The 15,396-nt window shown below is 42.1% G+C and overlaps 1 protein-coding gene across 8 annotated transcripts in view; it reads right to left on the bottom strand.

The window, feature by feature from the left end:
* LOC138616004 (sorbin and SH3 domain-containing protein 1) overlaps positions 1–15,396 on the bottom strand; it is a 40,644-nt gene that overhangs the window by 16,633 nt on the left and 8,615 nt on the right. For 5 of the 8 annotated variants that reach the window (XM_069689951.1, XM_069689946.1, XM_069689952.1 and 2 more), the window contains exons 2-14: positions 14,332–14,368; positions 14,032–14,118; positions 13,549–13,665; positions 12,681–12,787; positions 12,412–12,553; positions 12,156–12,185; positions 11,348–11,490; positions 10,363–10,423; positions 10,148–10,222; positions 7,230–7,265; positions 6,993–7,095; positions 5,604–5,718; positions 2,944–3,027 (exon numbers count right to left, since the gene is read on the bottom strand). In XM_069689951.1, the coding sequence (XP_069546052.1) occupies positions 2,944–3,027; positions 5,604–5,718; positions 6,993–7,095; positions 7,230–7,265; positions 10,148–10,222; positions 10,363–10,423; positions 11,348–11,490; positions 12,156–12,185; positions 12,412–12,553; positions 12,681–12,787; positions 13,549–13,665; positions 14,032–14,065 (1,047 nt within the window). In that variant the 5' untranslated portion in view covers positions 14,066–14,118; positions 14,332–14,368. The remainder of the gene's footprint in view (positions 1–2,943; positions 3,028–5,603; positions 5,719–6,992; positions 7,096–7,229; positions 7,266–10,147; positions 10,223–10,362; positions 10,424–11,347; positions 11,491–12,155; positions 12,186–12,411; positions 12,554–12,680; positions 12,788–13,548; positions 13,666–14,031; positions 14,119–14,331; positions 14,369–15,396) is intronic. The other 3 variants (XM_069689950.1, XM_069689948.1, XM_069689947.1) reach the window with 3 other exon arrangements.

Genomic DNA, 15,396 nt, shown 5'->3' with positions numbered 1-15,396 from the left:
CCACAGTGGTACTGTAATATAAGGCAGTTTCACACTGACCTCACTTTCTAGAGCTGAAAGCTAAATGTCCATTTTTATATAAACTCTATGGTTCTTGGTCATATCTATCTTTCGCTCCTCCCCAACTAGCCCAAATATGGTCACTTCTGGCTCTAAAAAAAACCCCCAAAATGGCGACTGACAAAATGCCAGACTCAAGGCTTCAAAACAGCAGTTCACAAACCAATGGGTGACATCACGGTGGGTTGACGCTTGGAGAGAATCTACGGTGGCTGTCAAACTTGACAGTTTGCTAGTTTGTCCATTATGGGCTGCTGTTGAAACATGGCAGTGCTCCATGGAAGAGGACCCACTCCCTATGTAATTATGTAGGGCTCATTCTATGGTAATAAAACCACAACAATTCAAATTTTCAGGTGATCATATACAAATGAAAAAATTATGATAAATATTACATGTCAATGCCAATGGATCCCCCTGAATCCTACACACTGACCCTTTAAAGCCGTACGAGTGGGAAAGGTCCGGAGCTGTATATGGACGCGAAGGAAGGATTCTGTGAGTCAGTGGAACACCGATGACAGTGTTTCTGCAGAATTTCATGTGCATGTTTCCTAACAGGTGTCCCCTGCTACTCAGAGCTCAGACTCCTGTATGCCGCTTTCATATTCAAAATAGCGATCATGAGTGTGTCATGGTAACATGAATCCCATTCTTTCCAGGGCCTTATTTGTGTTGATATGTTCTCATGAAAACAAACAGCTCCCCCAGTGTGAAGGGCCTGTTATAGCCCCGTCTCCCCGCCACTAAATGCTTAAAGGTAAAGGTTAAGTGTATAAGAGAGGTTAAATATGAAAGCACAATGAGCTGGCGGGCTTACAGAGTCGCTTCCTTTAGAATATGTCAGGTGGTGATGGTGGGGGCTCTAACTCGGCGCTGAGACAGTGTGGCAGCAGCCCCCACGTCAGCATATGCTCGACAGATGGAGTCACTCTGTCGGTTGTAGGGGCCAAAACGCTCTTCCCGACCATAAACATGTGTGGAATTCCAGCTCCAGTTCGCTGCACGTATCGATGAGCCACTGTGTGACCGTAACTGTCACTGGAGGAGTTTTCGCGCTCATCTACAACCTAGAAGTCGTTAATATTAATCAAGAGGACCATTATTGTGATTATACACACAGGTGTCACTCTTACTCAGTAGCTATTAGGCGACGAGAAGTTGATACATGAATAAGTAAGGATAATTTGACAGACCAGGATTAAGAGGAAGAATAAAGAGTCCAGTCTTGTAGGATTAGATTGTACTTTACTGTAAGCCGGCTCTTTAAAGATGTTGGTTGACAACTGGCTAATTACCATTAGTGTGAAACCACACAAAAACTGTTAAAGATGCGGATCAAAGGAATTAATTGTCCTTTTAATACTGTCCGAGAGGTTTACCCATAATATAATACTACTTCATTAGTAGAAGTGGATCTCCTCAGGAACTTTAAAAAAAGACTAGACTTAACTGAACCAGAGCCAAGAAGGCCCGGCTCTTCATTTAACCCCTCGGCACCGTGGTTTCTGCAGACTTCCAGCCACATCTCTCCGCCGTTTAAACCACGTGAGCGCTGATATGTCAATCAAACTCCAATGAGCCAGTGTGTCTGGCTGAGCCTTAAGGTCAAATGCTGCACATACCAGGTGCAGCTTTAGAAGTGACTTTGACATTAAACAGGAGCCAGTCACCGAGCCGAGCTCATCTGGCAAACATCCAGGCTGCCATGAGACATGAGAGTCGGCCGCTAAACCTCCTCCACATATACACTAACCTGGAACAGGGGGCTCTGCCCCTGTGACTGGCTGATGCTAGGACATGACCTCATGTCGCAGCCAGTGGTGCCACCTCATATGATCCAGGGTGTGGCGGTGGACTGACAACAGAGCGAGGAGAATCAACATCTGTTTGTGGGCGGCCAGTGCCACACTTCGTCTGGTGCCAGCTGAGGCCCGAGGCGTGGATTTGTCATGACACTGTATACTGCTGCAGCATGCCCGCACCCCTTTGGATATTTTGGTAAATATACCAGATAGCAGGCAGGCAGACAGACAGCAATTATTATTTCAAGTGCTGGGGATTATCCTGGAGCCTAATGCTCGCGTGGACTGTAGTCTCTCCAAGTGAGGAGTGACTTCTGGATGAATCCAGTCCAGGTCTCCAGCTTATGATATGTATTCTAGTTGGCAGGATGCACATCGAAATGAACAAAACGGTTTCCTCTGTGGGTGTTGAGTTAACGACGCGGGAGAACAGGGAAGCTGCCATAGTTGGCAAGAGATCAACAGATCCCATTGTAAAGAAGATACAACGGAGATATACCGTCCTGCTAGAATTTAATTGGTCCTTTATCATGAGCACCTGTGCTACTACTGGAGTATAATAAATCCTAATCAATAATAAACCTTATTAAACATTAATTATCTAAACAGCACAGGGATAAAAGCCACAGCTAATGCAAGTGGTCAGACAGTTTTGTGTTGCCTGAGCTGATTGTGCTCACTCAGCCTCACAAGCAAATAAAATGCTGAGAAACACTGTGAGGGCAAAAATAGAGCTCCTTTTACTATTTGGGACACCGGTGGAAATAAAATCCTTTCAAATTACATGAGGTGATGATGAGGACTCACAGTCGCTACAAAAGGTGCTTTGAAAAGTTTGTCTCAGGTATGATTGTTGAGAGGAAATACATTTTCCCCACACGCATGCTATCACAGAACTTTTTATGTGCGGGGTCGATTAAAAAATGATTCATTATAACACTGTCAGGGAAAGTGGGAGAAGAAACTGAAGTAGTCCTGACAGACGGACACAGTTTGTTTTAAACATTATTTGAACATGGATGTTATCACATGCAATAAAATACAATATGCTATCCGTCTGAGGACAGCGACCACTTACCGCTTTGTCAAACTCCATCTCTGAAAAGAATTTATACCAAGGCTCATTCTCTATATCTACATCTTCTGGACTTACATCCTGAGTCTAGGAGCATGGCAACAAGAAGAGGAGGAGAAAGACAAAGAGAAGACAGTTCAGACAGCACAGAATATACATACCAGGGTAATGAGCCTTTTAGATACTGTTAGATACTTTTAGAGCCAGTGTTTCAACCCAAAACCGTGAATGATCAGCAACACTGGAGGTGTTCTCACTGAAGAAGACACCCACTGATTTAAAGGATAAGTTCATGTTGTTCCAAGTCTATGTTCAGAATAGTTTGATATGTTGGAAAAATGCTGTCTATATGATAAATATAAAGCAACAACCTGCAGCAGGTTGACTTAATAAAGCATAAAGACTGAAAACAGTTGGAAAACAGGTGGAAATAGCGAGCCGGGCGATGTTCAACAGGAACAAAATCTGCTTACCAGCACCTCTCGAGCTCACATATTAATACTTAATATCTCTTTTGCTTCATCTGTAAAAAAAACTAGAAGTTTCTTGTGAGGCAAACAGTTGAGACCTCACTGCTTTCAGCCACATGATAGTCCAGCATGAGATTGTAATTGTGGAGGTTACAATTTATCATTTTTATAAATTTAACAAACAAGAATAAAAATCACAGTCATTGAGCTTTAGAGGTGCTGCCGGGCAGATGTTGTTATCAGGATAAAATGGACAATATGGTATAAGATTTGTCAATCTTGTCAAATCGTCAAGGATATCATCAATAATAAAATTCTTGAAAATATGACAAAATACTGAAAATGATTTTAGTTTTAAATTTCAAGAACATCGAATTCCAATTAAATAAGTATTATATTTTTGTATATTTTGTAAGTGAGCATAGATGTTAGTGTTTGCCTTTAAATATTCATATATCTGTGGTTTGCTGTGCATCTGATCTTTTGTGACTAAACCACTTCCACTCTACTGAAGTTGCTCCTCTTTGTGGAACTAATGTTTCCACTTTTAGCCACTTTTAGCCATGCTTGTTGTTGCTGTGTGTAAGTTACATACGTAAAGTATGTCATATGGTAAAGTATGACGACACTACAACAACAACAAGTCGGAATATTGCCATTATTATAAAATGGATTTTTAAAATCATATTAAGAATCGTACCGATATTATTGTGATTGATAAGATATTTGGCACACCCCTGTTTGCAGGCTTTGTGCACAGCTAAGCAGCTTTAGCCCGATATTTGGACAGGTGGACTTCTCATTGCAACTAACTTCTCATCTAACCCTCGACAAGAAAACAAATAAGCACAGTGCCCGAAATGTCGTATTATTCCTGTAATAAAATACCCACATACACATATGTACATCAACAAAGCGTTTCTCTGTAAATGTTTCTCCAATCCATATTTTACTGTCCACTGTAGCTCAGTAAATAATCACTGTGAGGAAATGTTGCACTTCTTTAACGTAAGAAGAAACTCACTTATTTGACTGCTGGAGCCGGATTTTAGCCTCTGCTGAACTTATCAACGAACCTCGCATCTCTTCCGATGCAGTTGCTTTAAGAGGGAAACTCTCTGGAGTTCAGTTTGGACACAACATTCATTTTCAGCCATAAAAATGGCTTCAGTGTACATACGGGGATACGTGTATTACATTAAAATACACTTGCAAAAACTATGAACGTATCCTTTAAATTAGTCTTTTCCCTACAAAGTACTGTTATTTAAAGTGTACTATATATTCATTTTATTCTATCAAATAAACAAAACACATACAGATGATGACTGACAACACATGCATACTACTTTTTTACATGTGATATAGTAATAAAGTGAGCAGCAACACAAAACAACCACAGAGTACAATAAATGGACCTAACAGAGAAAATGACCACCTACAGCAACGAGGATACTCATCTAAAATCAGTGAGCATGTAATTGAAGAACAACAGAGTTCAATATTTCACAGGACGAACTGGAGCAAACTGTGATGAGTGCAGTGGTTGGCACTGGGATCAGGCCACGTCTCGGCTAGCGACATCCACTAGCTTGACGTAAATGGGCATCAGACAAGCGGTAATTACACAACTAACTAACTCCTTCATCACAATGATCCCCGATATTATGTAAGAGGGAAATGTAAAAAACTTGAAACCAGTGAAATGTAAATGCAAAAAAAAAAAGCCCTCAAGGACACTGAATGATGCCGCATCATTTCATTCACCACAAACTGGAAATGGAAGTGGAAGTGGGTTAGAGAGCGTTACACCTCCTCCGAAGAAAACACACAGCATCTATGTTTTGTGTCTGTGTGGATTCTCTCACAGCGAGATGATTCAGCCCAATAACCTTAAATTGAAGAGAGGAAGACAATGGCTATCCTTGTAAGTGATACTCCCCCCGCATGCTTCCAAGCAGGATCGTCTGTCACCGCAACAGGACACCCTTCAGGAATGTGGGGGCTTCACATACGTCGCCTTCCGAGCTGTTAGTAAAGCTGCCACCCGGGAGCTTAGATACAGAGGTGGTGGTGGTGGTGGTGGAGGAGGGGATGATGGGTGGAGTGGGGGGACAGCTCACACGACATGAACACAGAAAGACAGAGAGCGGGACGGAGAGAGAGAGGGAAGGAGGCAGGCGGCTAGCGTACCGTTCTCTCCAGCTTCAGCACCGACGATTTCCCCGGCTCGTACTCGAAGATGCTCCTGGGCTCGGCGCGGTACTTCCTGGTGTCTACCTTTTTATCCGGGGGCTCCCACTCGTTCCTGTGGAAAAGGGGGGTGGGGTGAGGGGATCGAAGAGAGCCAATCCTTATCAAGTAGTCTCCATGGCAACCAGCAAAGGCTTTATTTTTTTGATTTTTTTTTTAATGTGACGTCCGCCCTCATTACGCCTCTCTCTCTCTCTCTCTCTCTCTCTCTCTCTCTCTCTCTCTCTCTCTCTCTGTCTCTTCCCATCTCTCTCCTCCTCTAATGATGATATGATAGAAAATCCAATTCACGGCTGAGCCACATCAGTAATTTGATCAGGTAAACAAGATTGGGCCCCGTGACAAAAAACAGAACGCAGCATTTCCTGGGAGGATTTCTAAACAGACAGCCAAGGCTGAAAAAAGAAAAATCCCCTATCGTACGCATGATCATTCTCACCACACAAACCAACACGTTCTTTCAAATCAAATTCTTTCCTAGCGCCGAGAATCAGGCGGCATTTTTCAGCACCGCTGATAACGACGTGTTTAGGAATGCAGCGCTTCATCCATAACCACGGAGGAGCGACGAAGGTCAGTCCTCAACGTGTCATCTGCAGCTTTTGTGGGCAGCAGTTTATCCTCCATCACCTGTCCTCCTTCATCACTCTATCACTCATTTCTGTGGGAGCAGATCATCCCGTGTTGGTGTTGACATGTGTGTGTGTGAGACTAATCACACGCAGAGTAAAAACTGGAGGACACAGTGGTGGAAAACAAATAACCTCAGATTTGCAAAGTCAGGGAGAAGGAATAGCTTTTGTTTACTAGTTAGTAGGTGTATTTAATAAAGTACCTTTCACAGACAAAGTCACAAAGTGCTTCACAACAGAAATAACAGCAGAATACAACAATATCAAAAGCAACCTACAATCACAGTACACAACAACAGACCACGGAAATAAAAGCCAATAAAAGGCCAATCTGAAAAGATACGTCTCAACACGTCTTTTGAAGGCGTCAACTGACACTGCCAGACGTAGATCGAGGGGACGAGCGCTCCACAGTTCAAAACCGAACTATACAAACTGTTCATTACAAGATCGTTTTTTTCTAGGGGTACTGCGAGAACATGCACATTATGGATACTGATCTACAGATTATTACAGCCATGGTTATGTATAAAAGGAAATGAACAGAAGTAGGATTTGCATATTCGTCCTATAATTTTCACATTTTTCTATCTTTTCTGAGTGATAAACAGAGCTCCTTTCTTTGCTGTACTCTGCTGTGTGTTAAGTATCAAAGTAGATGGCCTACAGTAGTTGGGAGCAGGTGGAGGACACTGACCTTTTGGCAGCGGGTTTCAGGGAAGAGGACCGCGTTGGCACCGGCATCGACCGGCTTCTTGAATCCACCTCATCGTCACTTTTTGACCGTGGGACTGCTCTCACTGAAAACATCGACAGACATCATCAGCATCATAATGAGCTGCATTGTCGGATCAATCGAAATGTTTAAACATAAAACATGATGGATGATACACAGATTATTTTTTTTAAATGAAAGTCCAGCTCCAAAACTCACCATCTTCCAAGTAACCAAAGGGGGTCGGACCGTCGTCTAAAAGAGCAGAAATAAAACAGTCATAAGGTATTTCTCTGCCTGTCTCTGTTACTCCAAATGTAATGAATATTGCACAACACTAAATAATTCAGAAGGCACTATAAACACTGTTTTCCCGTGTTTTTCGCTTGCCTTACACCCTCCATTAGGCCGAGCATTACAGGCTCACTAAACACAAGCACAGTGTGTCAAATCAGAGCCGTTTACAGGAAGCATTACTGAGCTAAAACGGGATCCAAGCATCGATAAGCATCAAGGCTCTGGATCAGTAATGCACTGGAAAGCATAGAGGGCCATAACTGACACAGTCAGGGTGATATTTTCTGAGCGGTAACACAGACAGAATCATATCAGTCACAACTACACACAGAAGTCATTTACTTCATGTTCACTGTTGAGACTGAAAACCCAGACGAAGAATGAGAGACAGATCACACTGGGCAGTTTCTCTCATTCTGCATTTAAATCTTGCCTCCTTCTATAAACCAAACTCTACCATAAGCATCTTAAACTTAAACCTAAACAGTGATACGTGATTATTAAACACTGATTATTATGTGCAGCAAACTGAGTAAAGGTTGTGTACAGCCTCAGCTCTGGACAGGACAGGAAACGACCTCAATGCAGGACTGCAGCAGCACCTAGTGGCCACAATAGTACACTACCTCCCAGTAACTGTTCATGCTGTACTGCAGAACTGTTAGAGGAATAAGCATCTATAAATGAGTCAGATACTGAAAAGACAGCTCTCTGAAGCTGTTAATAGTAGATGGATAATGGAAAAATGAAAGGCCATGAGTTAATTGTTATGAATGAATTGTTACTTTCTGTGAAGTAAAATGAAAAAGACACTTGAAGATTTCGTGCATCATCCTTGTCAACATGTCATCATCAAAGTACTTAAAAGAAATCTGTCTATGTCTGCACAGGTCAACCTGTTTAGAGGCAGCCATCTTTAAAGGGATATTTCAAAGGCCTAATCCATAGTTTTTGTGACAAAATTTATTTTAATTAACTAGAGTATATTCACAAACTTTGCATGTGTTACTTATGTTTAACATTACAGCAATTTAGTACACATAATACATTTACCATGAGGTTGGGGGAGACACGCAAGAGACTGTTCAGCTGATGCAGTTTTGTCCCCTAGTATTGGTTTGCTTCAAATACACTTGATACTATACTTCCCAAGATGCCACATCATTAGTTTGTAATGTAGAATTGTTATTAAAGGAGCAGTCTCAGCCTTATCCGAGATAAGCCCAGTGACATCATCAGGGTCACTCCTGTCTAATGAGTTAACTGACTTTTACATGTATGTGTAAAATCGGAGGACTATCCCTTTAATATCTTAAATTTTTTTTAAGTGTCAAATGTATTATAGGAAAAACATCCGATAAACCCACTGAGCCAAAACATGACGACCTCTCAGACGAAGTAACTTAAGTTGATTATCTCGCAGGTTTCAAGATCTATATATAAATTAGACTGTGAGGGAACAGTCAGTTCTTATAGTCAACCTGATGGATGAAGTAAAGATGTGGAGGTGTAAAGACCTGAGCAGCTTCATCCAGGGATAAAACTTTGTGGCCAGACGACCAGCGTCACGGCATTTCTCTGAAAAAGCCACAGCTTGCGAGATGCTCCCAATCAGCAGTGGTGAGTATCAGTAGGCCGAGGAAGAACAAACTGTGACCCAGCAACAGGGTGTCGAGGGATGTGCTAGAACAAGTGATCTGTAGCAGCTCCAACTCTCAACTTACAGGACTTAAAGGATCTGCTGCTCATGTCTTGGTGCCAGAAACCACAGAGCAGAGTCCATTCCTCGGAGGGTTGGAGCTGTTTCGGTGGCACGTGGGGGACCAAGAGTCTATTAGGCAGGAGTGGGTCATCATGTTTTGGCTCATCAAGGGACAAACTTACTCAATATGTTGAGTTTCAGAAGTGGGGACAGCCTCTTCTTCTGATCCCAGATTGTGTATTTGTAACACTCAGAGCAGTGGTCTTTTTCTCAACAGACATTTTAACTTGTCACAGCGGGAAAAGTGTGAATCATGTCAATGACGCAGTGACTGGATCCTTAACTAATGCTGCCTTCAAATGATTAAGTTGTAAAAACACTGTTGCTAGGTAACAGCAACGTGGACGCCGTCTAGAAGCCACATAGGCAAACAATTCAGCAAGCTAACAGGGGAATAACATAATGCAGGAAATGATAAGGCACAGAGGGAAAAGATGAGGCCATTGGGAAGATCAATATTTTCCTCTGTTGTAGGCTATCATCTAAGTTATGAAGACAGATTCTACAAGACTGAAATTACAATATACTAGCGAACATCCAAAGAAAAATGAACCTCCATTGCCATTGCTCCATTTTCCATAAATGTCTGCAAACTCAAGGCTTATAGAAAATTTTGACTTCCGACGTCGTGAATCCCACAACGTTCATATGGACTCTTGTCGTGCACACGGTAAATACGACCCCATTTCAACGCAGCTAAAAGGATTCCAGCCATGAGGCATTGTATTATTTACACCTGCTCTTTTCCTACTGTGACGAGCCAACATGTCTTCAGTGTAAAAGCCTTGTTGAATCCAAACAGAAACTTGTCTATAACTTGTCTTGAGTTTGATCAGGAAATCTGCACGAAACTTGCAGTGTATTCAAAACTTATGGCGATAGAGGCTCTATTTATGGTATGGAGCAAATGTTGGAAAATATTAGGTTAAAGCCTCTCAAATACTTTGTGCGTCTTCAAGGTGTGTGGTTTTGTACTTGCCATGTGGCACGTTACCTCAGATTAAATGCAGCAAAAGTATTTGAGAGGACTCAAGATGGCTGCAGATTAGTAAAGAGTGGAGTTACTACCATCAGATACCTTTTGATTTCATGTGAATGTCATAGTTCTCAGGGAAAATGTAGGTGGGGCGGTAAGGGTTTTCCTCAATAGGCTCTGAGCACAGTGATGGAGAGACAGAGGACAGGACACAGAGACACACAGAAAAACACACACATACAGGTGTTGGACAGAAACAGAGAAACACAACGGGCAAAAACTGATCAAACACAGAAACAACCAAATGCATCACTTACCAGGTATTCTGTGTATCTGTTTGAACATTGTCTTATACCAGTCTTTGGACTTTTCAGTGTTCTGAAATTAAAATGTGAAAATGATCAATTAATGACGGGTTAAGTGAGAATGTTCCTACTTTTTAAGCAGGAGTGCAGCAGTCCTGCTGATGTTCGACTGGGTGGGTTTGGTAGGACAATTAGACCCGTAAGACACAAGTGTACGGAATAACATTAATATTAATTAATTTGGATTAATTAACAAGTTCCATTTGTCATTGCAGAATATTAAGGGGCAAATGTTGAGATGAATACAATTTTTCAGCATTTCACATTGGCAGTCGCAGCCTGGTGGTCGGATGCCTTTGCCAACCAGTCACGTTGCAATTTACATCCAGTCTGTCCAGATTTATATTATATACATAGAGAAGACTTTGAAGGAATTTGGCCAATATAGTTATGATAGAACACAAAGTTGTTGCCATGACAGCAGACCACACCACAAATATGGATGTTGTTACCAAAAAGCTACTGAAGGTAGAAGAGTGAAGATGACCTTTGACATTTTGCACATAAAATGCCATCGTTTTGTCATTCTGTAAACGCCGTCATGGCCACAAATGTGTTTTGTGAGAGGTCACAATGACCTTGACGTTTGATCTTTGACCATCTAATCAGTACATCCTTGAGTCCAAATGAATGTGAACGTCAAGATTGAAGACGTTCCCTCAAGACAATCTTGAGATATCACGTTCACGAGAATTAGACATGAGGTCACGGTGACCTCTGACCCCCAAAATCGAATCAGTTCATCCAAGTGAACGTTTGTGTCATATTGGAAAAATTATTTCAAGATGTCCCAGGAATATCGCATTCACAACAATGGGGTGGACAGACAGACATAATGCCTCCGTCTACGTCTGTCTTCGCTGCGGAGGCACAGAAACATGAAACATTTGCAGTGAGCGGATTAGTCTTCATTCGACGGGTCGGTTTTGTTGCTCACCCGTACAGGCACAATGGGCTTGTTGAGAGGGCCGAGGACAGAGGAGTGCAGTGATAGCCGCAGCCTCTTCCCGTCCATATCAGGGACCGGACTGACTGAGTCTCTCCCTGGATCAGGGCTTTTGTCCCTTTCTGGGGTTGGGTCTGTAAAGAGCAACAAAAAAAGAATTAAAAAAAACAAAATAAAACAACAGCATCAACTGTAAGCCGACAAACTTCAAAGTTAACAGCACATTTCTAGTGACATGACAGATCACTTTTGGAGAAAGTTCAAGGTCAGGCAACAGATATGTATTTAATCAAGCTACACAGATAATGTGGGCTTTATGCAATAAATACATGTGGGAAATAAACAGAACAGACTTTTTTCAAAGCAATTATTCTACATGTCATCGCAGAAAAGCACATTAATACTGCTGTCTGTTTACCATTTTCTACCAGGGAACAAAAACCTAAAATTAAATATTGTTTGTCCTAGGTTTGATAAAATGGCATGAAATGTGAAAATAAACAGGAATAAAATTAAATATCTGAGATGCATCTATATAGCCTGGTACATTGTTGTTCTAAAAAAAAAAATACTGTTCCCAGTACTGTTGACACAGTGACGCATAAAACTTGACTCATTCACTTCGTGACGCTTGTATTAAAACACATTTAGTCGGTCGTGGCAGCAGGAAGGAGACAGATGGCTCGGATGAAAAACAAAAAAAATATTGCCTGTAATAAAACTGTGATTTCTGCTAGCAGTCTAAGAACTGAAAAATAAATTAAAAATTTCTGTCAGACGTCACCAAGATGATGCATACCTTCCAAATGAGACAGATGCTTTTTCTGCTCTGTTGTGAGAGAAAGACAGACAGGGACATGACAGTGAAATGTGACTAAGCAGTGATGCGAAAGTGTGAAAGCACTTTTAATATGTGGCACAGAGACAGACAAGGCTAATGGATCACAGACACTGTCAAGACTTGAAGTTTGGTTAATAAAATGTCCCACAGGAGATTGAAAGGTTTTCTCGACACCTGTCATCCCCTGGGTTACGGACCCGGTAGGTGCGCTCACCTCTGTTGTGCTGCAGCAGGACGATGGTGGGGTTCACTGTGCTCGTGCAGGGGTACACGAAGCTGGAGGTCGGAGAGATACAGTGCTGGATCTCAGTGGAGGATGGAACTTGGTTTTCTTTCAAGCTTTCGGGTAAATTGGTCTAAAAGTGACAGAAATTACGCTGTAAAGGTCAAAGAGTCGAGAAACAAACAAAATACAGAGATCACACAGCTCTCATTACTGCAGAGCCCAACAAAGCTGTTGTGTTCAGTGTGGTGGAAACGTACCTGGCACCGAGTGTTGTTTACAGGAGGTAAATCAGCTGTGATGCTGCTGCCTCCCTCAGCCAGTCCTGCTTTCGAGCTGTCTCCATTAATCTGGCCTGTCCAGCCACCTAAAAACAGTCCAGAACTCTCTCAGTTTGGCAGCCGATGCGGCAAGTACAAAAGCACTGAGGATGATACTGAGAAGAGCTTAAAACAGCAAACCATAACAGATAATTGCAGATCAAATAAATCTTCATTTCCCTCCGCAGGGTGTGGATGCTTTTCTTGGTGGTTTTCATACACAGAGCAGTTCATATCGCCAAGAAAGGAGAAAAAAAAGAAAAAAAAGATTCTCCCACAATCTCTGAACTTTGTCATGAGAACAAAGCGTCTATTCAGTGAGCTGCAAAGACTGTTTGTTCCGATGGCCTTTATATTCAGGCTTGACAACAATTAAAGCATGTCCCCCAATAGCCCTGGCCGGCCTCCAGTCCGGCTCCATTGGGCTCCACGTAACAAACAAGCCCACGGTCGGTGCTCCACAGTGCAGCGTGGGGAGGCTGCGACAACAGAGCTCTTTGACTCGCATGAAAAATATGAGCGATCGCCCTTTATCCCAGCAGTGAGTGTGCTCGGAGCATCCACTTCAAAACGTGAGGAGTTACATAATCCTGACATCAAAACAGACTTCTGATGTGGGGAATTTTTTACAACTAAAGAACATGATGAAATGCCTTTTAAATTAAAGCAACGTTTACATCCTCTGTCCACATTCTACACAGACGGCTCCTTTTTTTCACACTGCCATGCAATTATTACCGTCCTGCAAATGTTTTTTCATCATGTTGGGGGTTGTTACAAAGCAGCTGAGGCATTTGCTCCGACTTACTTGGCGCTGTAATGACGTTTGGCTCTTCGCTGATGCAGCCCTCATCATCGATGTGGACGAGGGTCGCCCTCAGAGTCACAACTCCTTTCCCTTTGCACACTCTGCTCGGGTCCAAATCTGAAACCACACAAGAGGAAACTCTCATTTTCACTTCTCTCTTCAAGGCATTTCAGTCTTATTTCGGAGTGCTACATCCTCAGAGTGTACTTCTGCCTCAGAGCTGCAGGGAAGTTATTGCCACCTCATGCCCCAAATGACCGAAATAGAACCGTAAAGTCAAAACCAGGCCTTCAAATTAATATCCTACTAAAACTAATTACCATCATCACACCGTCAGAGGTGAAAGTAGAGCAGCAGAGGCTTGTCTTGTTTTATTAATTTCCCAACGCAGGTGGTTATAGTAATGCCTTTAAAAGCCTCCTTCTAAGTTTTCTCTGTGAGTTGTAAGGACTGAAATATTGATGAGGCGGAGGGAAACATCACCTGCTGCAGGAATTAGGTCAGGAGAGCCTTTCATGGTTTTCAAAGGTGTGATCCTGATGGCGCAGACTGCTCGAGGACCGGATGGGACTTCAACACAAACAACACACACAGATAACAAGACATTTGTGTCTATTAGTTAAGGCATAGTCCATCCCATTTTATGCATGTCTTGTTGTGCTTCATCATCACCTATTTCTTACAGCAAATAGATTGTACTGTTTACACTGCATTAATACACAACAAAGATTTAGTTTTAGTTTGGTATGTAAGACATTGTTTGATGACGTAGAGCTGACTTACTGGGAGTTGGTCTTCTGCTGCCCTCTGCTGGAGAGCCCTGGAGGAGAAACACAGTGAAGTCAGCAGGAGCAGAGTGGATTGGTGTGATATATCATAAAGTCCTAGAAGGCAGCTACACAAAGACTATGACAATGTAGAAAAAAATAACAACATGCCACAAATAGATCGCTATTGATGTCTCTTCTTTGTACTGCAGAAATAAAGGCAGCAAAAAATAGACAGAGTTTACTGTATTCTTTCTGGAGAACTTTAACAGAGATTTTAAACCTTCGAACCCTCCAGAGGTCACCATTGGGCTTCCATTGAACAAACAACTGCTCACATCCACAAGCAATTTAGAGTTGTCAATTAAATTAACCTGCATGTTTTTGGATCTGCAGGAGGAAACCGGATCACATGGAGAACATCCACACAGGCAGAGGTAGAATATGCAAACTGCACTTAGTCTTGTCACCTTCCTGTTGACTTTGAATTGTCATGTATTTAGTGTGACAAACGTAGCAGCAGAGCAGTGGCACCACCTCCAGATACAGTACATCTACTGGTATATAATATCTCTATAGCTTCTTCTCCCTAACAGCCTCAAGAAACTTCCCTTCAAATGGACTCTAATATTGGATCAGGGTTCGGTGAGCAGGCTGGTGCTTTGCAGCATAAAGTCTATTTCATAATGGAGGACTGCAAGCACTGAAGCAATGTTACCAGATTCCTCAGAAGAGCTGGCTTGGCTGCAGCTTCTACTGTAGTAATAATGGAGTCACTGCAATGTATAGCTGTAATTGGGGACCACATACAGCTAATGAAATTGTGGTATTACTTCTGTGGTTGGGTTACACACTGAAATGAGATACAACACAGCCAGACTGGAAGGTGGTGAAGTTCAAGTCATCTCTTTAAATCCAGTCTGGAACACACAAGATCCCACATTTACTCAATGTTGGAAATCAATGGCACCGTTATATATTAAAAAGTAAACCTTTATTGATAGATATAACAAAATCTGATATCTATAATGATGATTTCTTCCATCCAGTCCTGATAAGTAAGATACAAAAACTCACTGAT

This window comes from Brachyistius frenatus, unplaced genomic scaffold (genome assembly GCF_029030835.1).
Source record: "Brachyistius frenatus isolate BFR_SWC_R1_liver_20210118 unplaced genomic scaffold, ASM2903083v1 Contig_8, whole genome shotgun sequence".
NCBI lineage: Eukaryota > Metazoa > Chordata > Actinopteri > Embiotocidae > Brachyistius > Brachyistius frenatus.
This window is presented reverse-complemented; position numbering and strand designations above follow the sequence as displayed.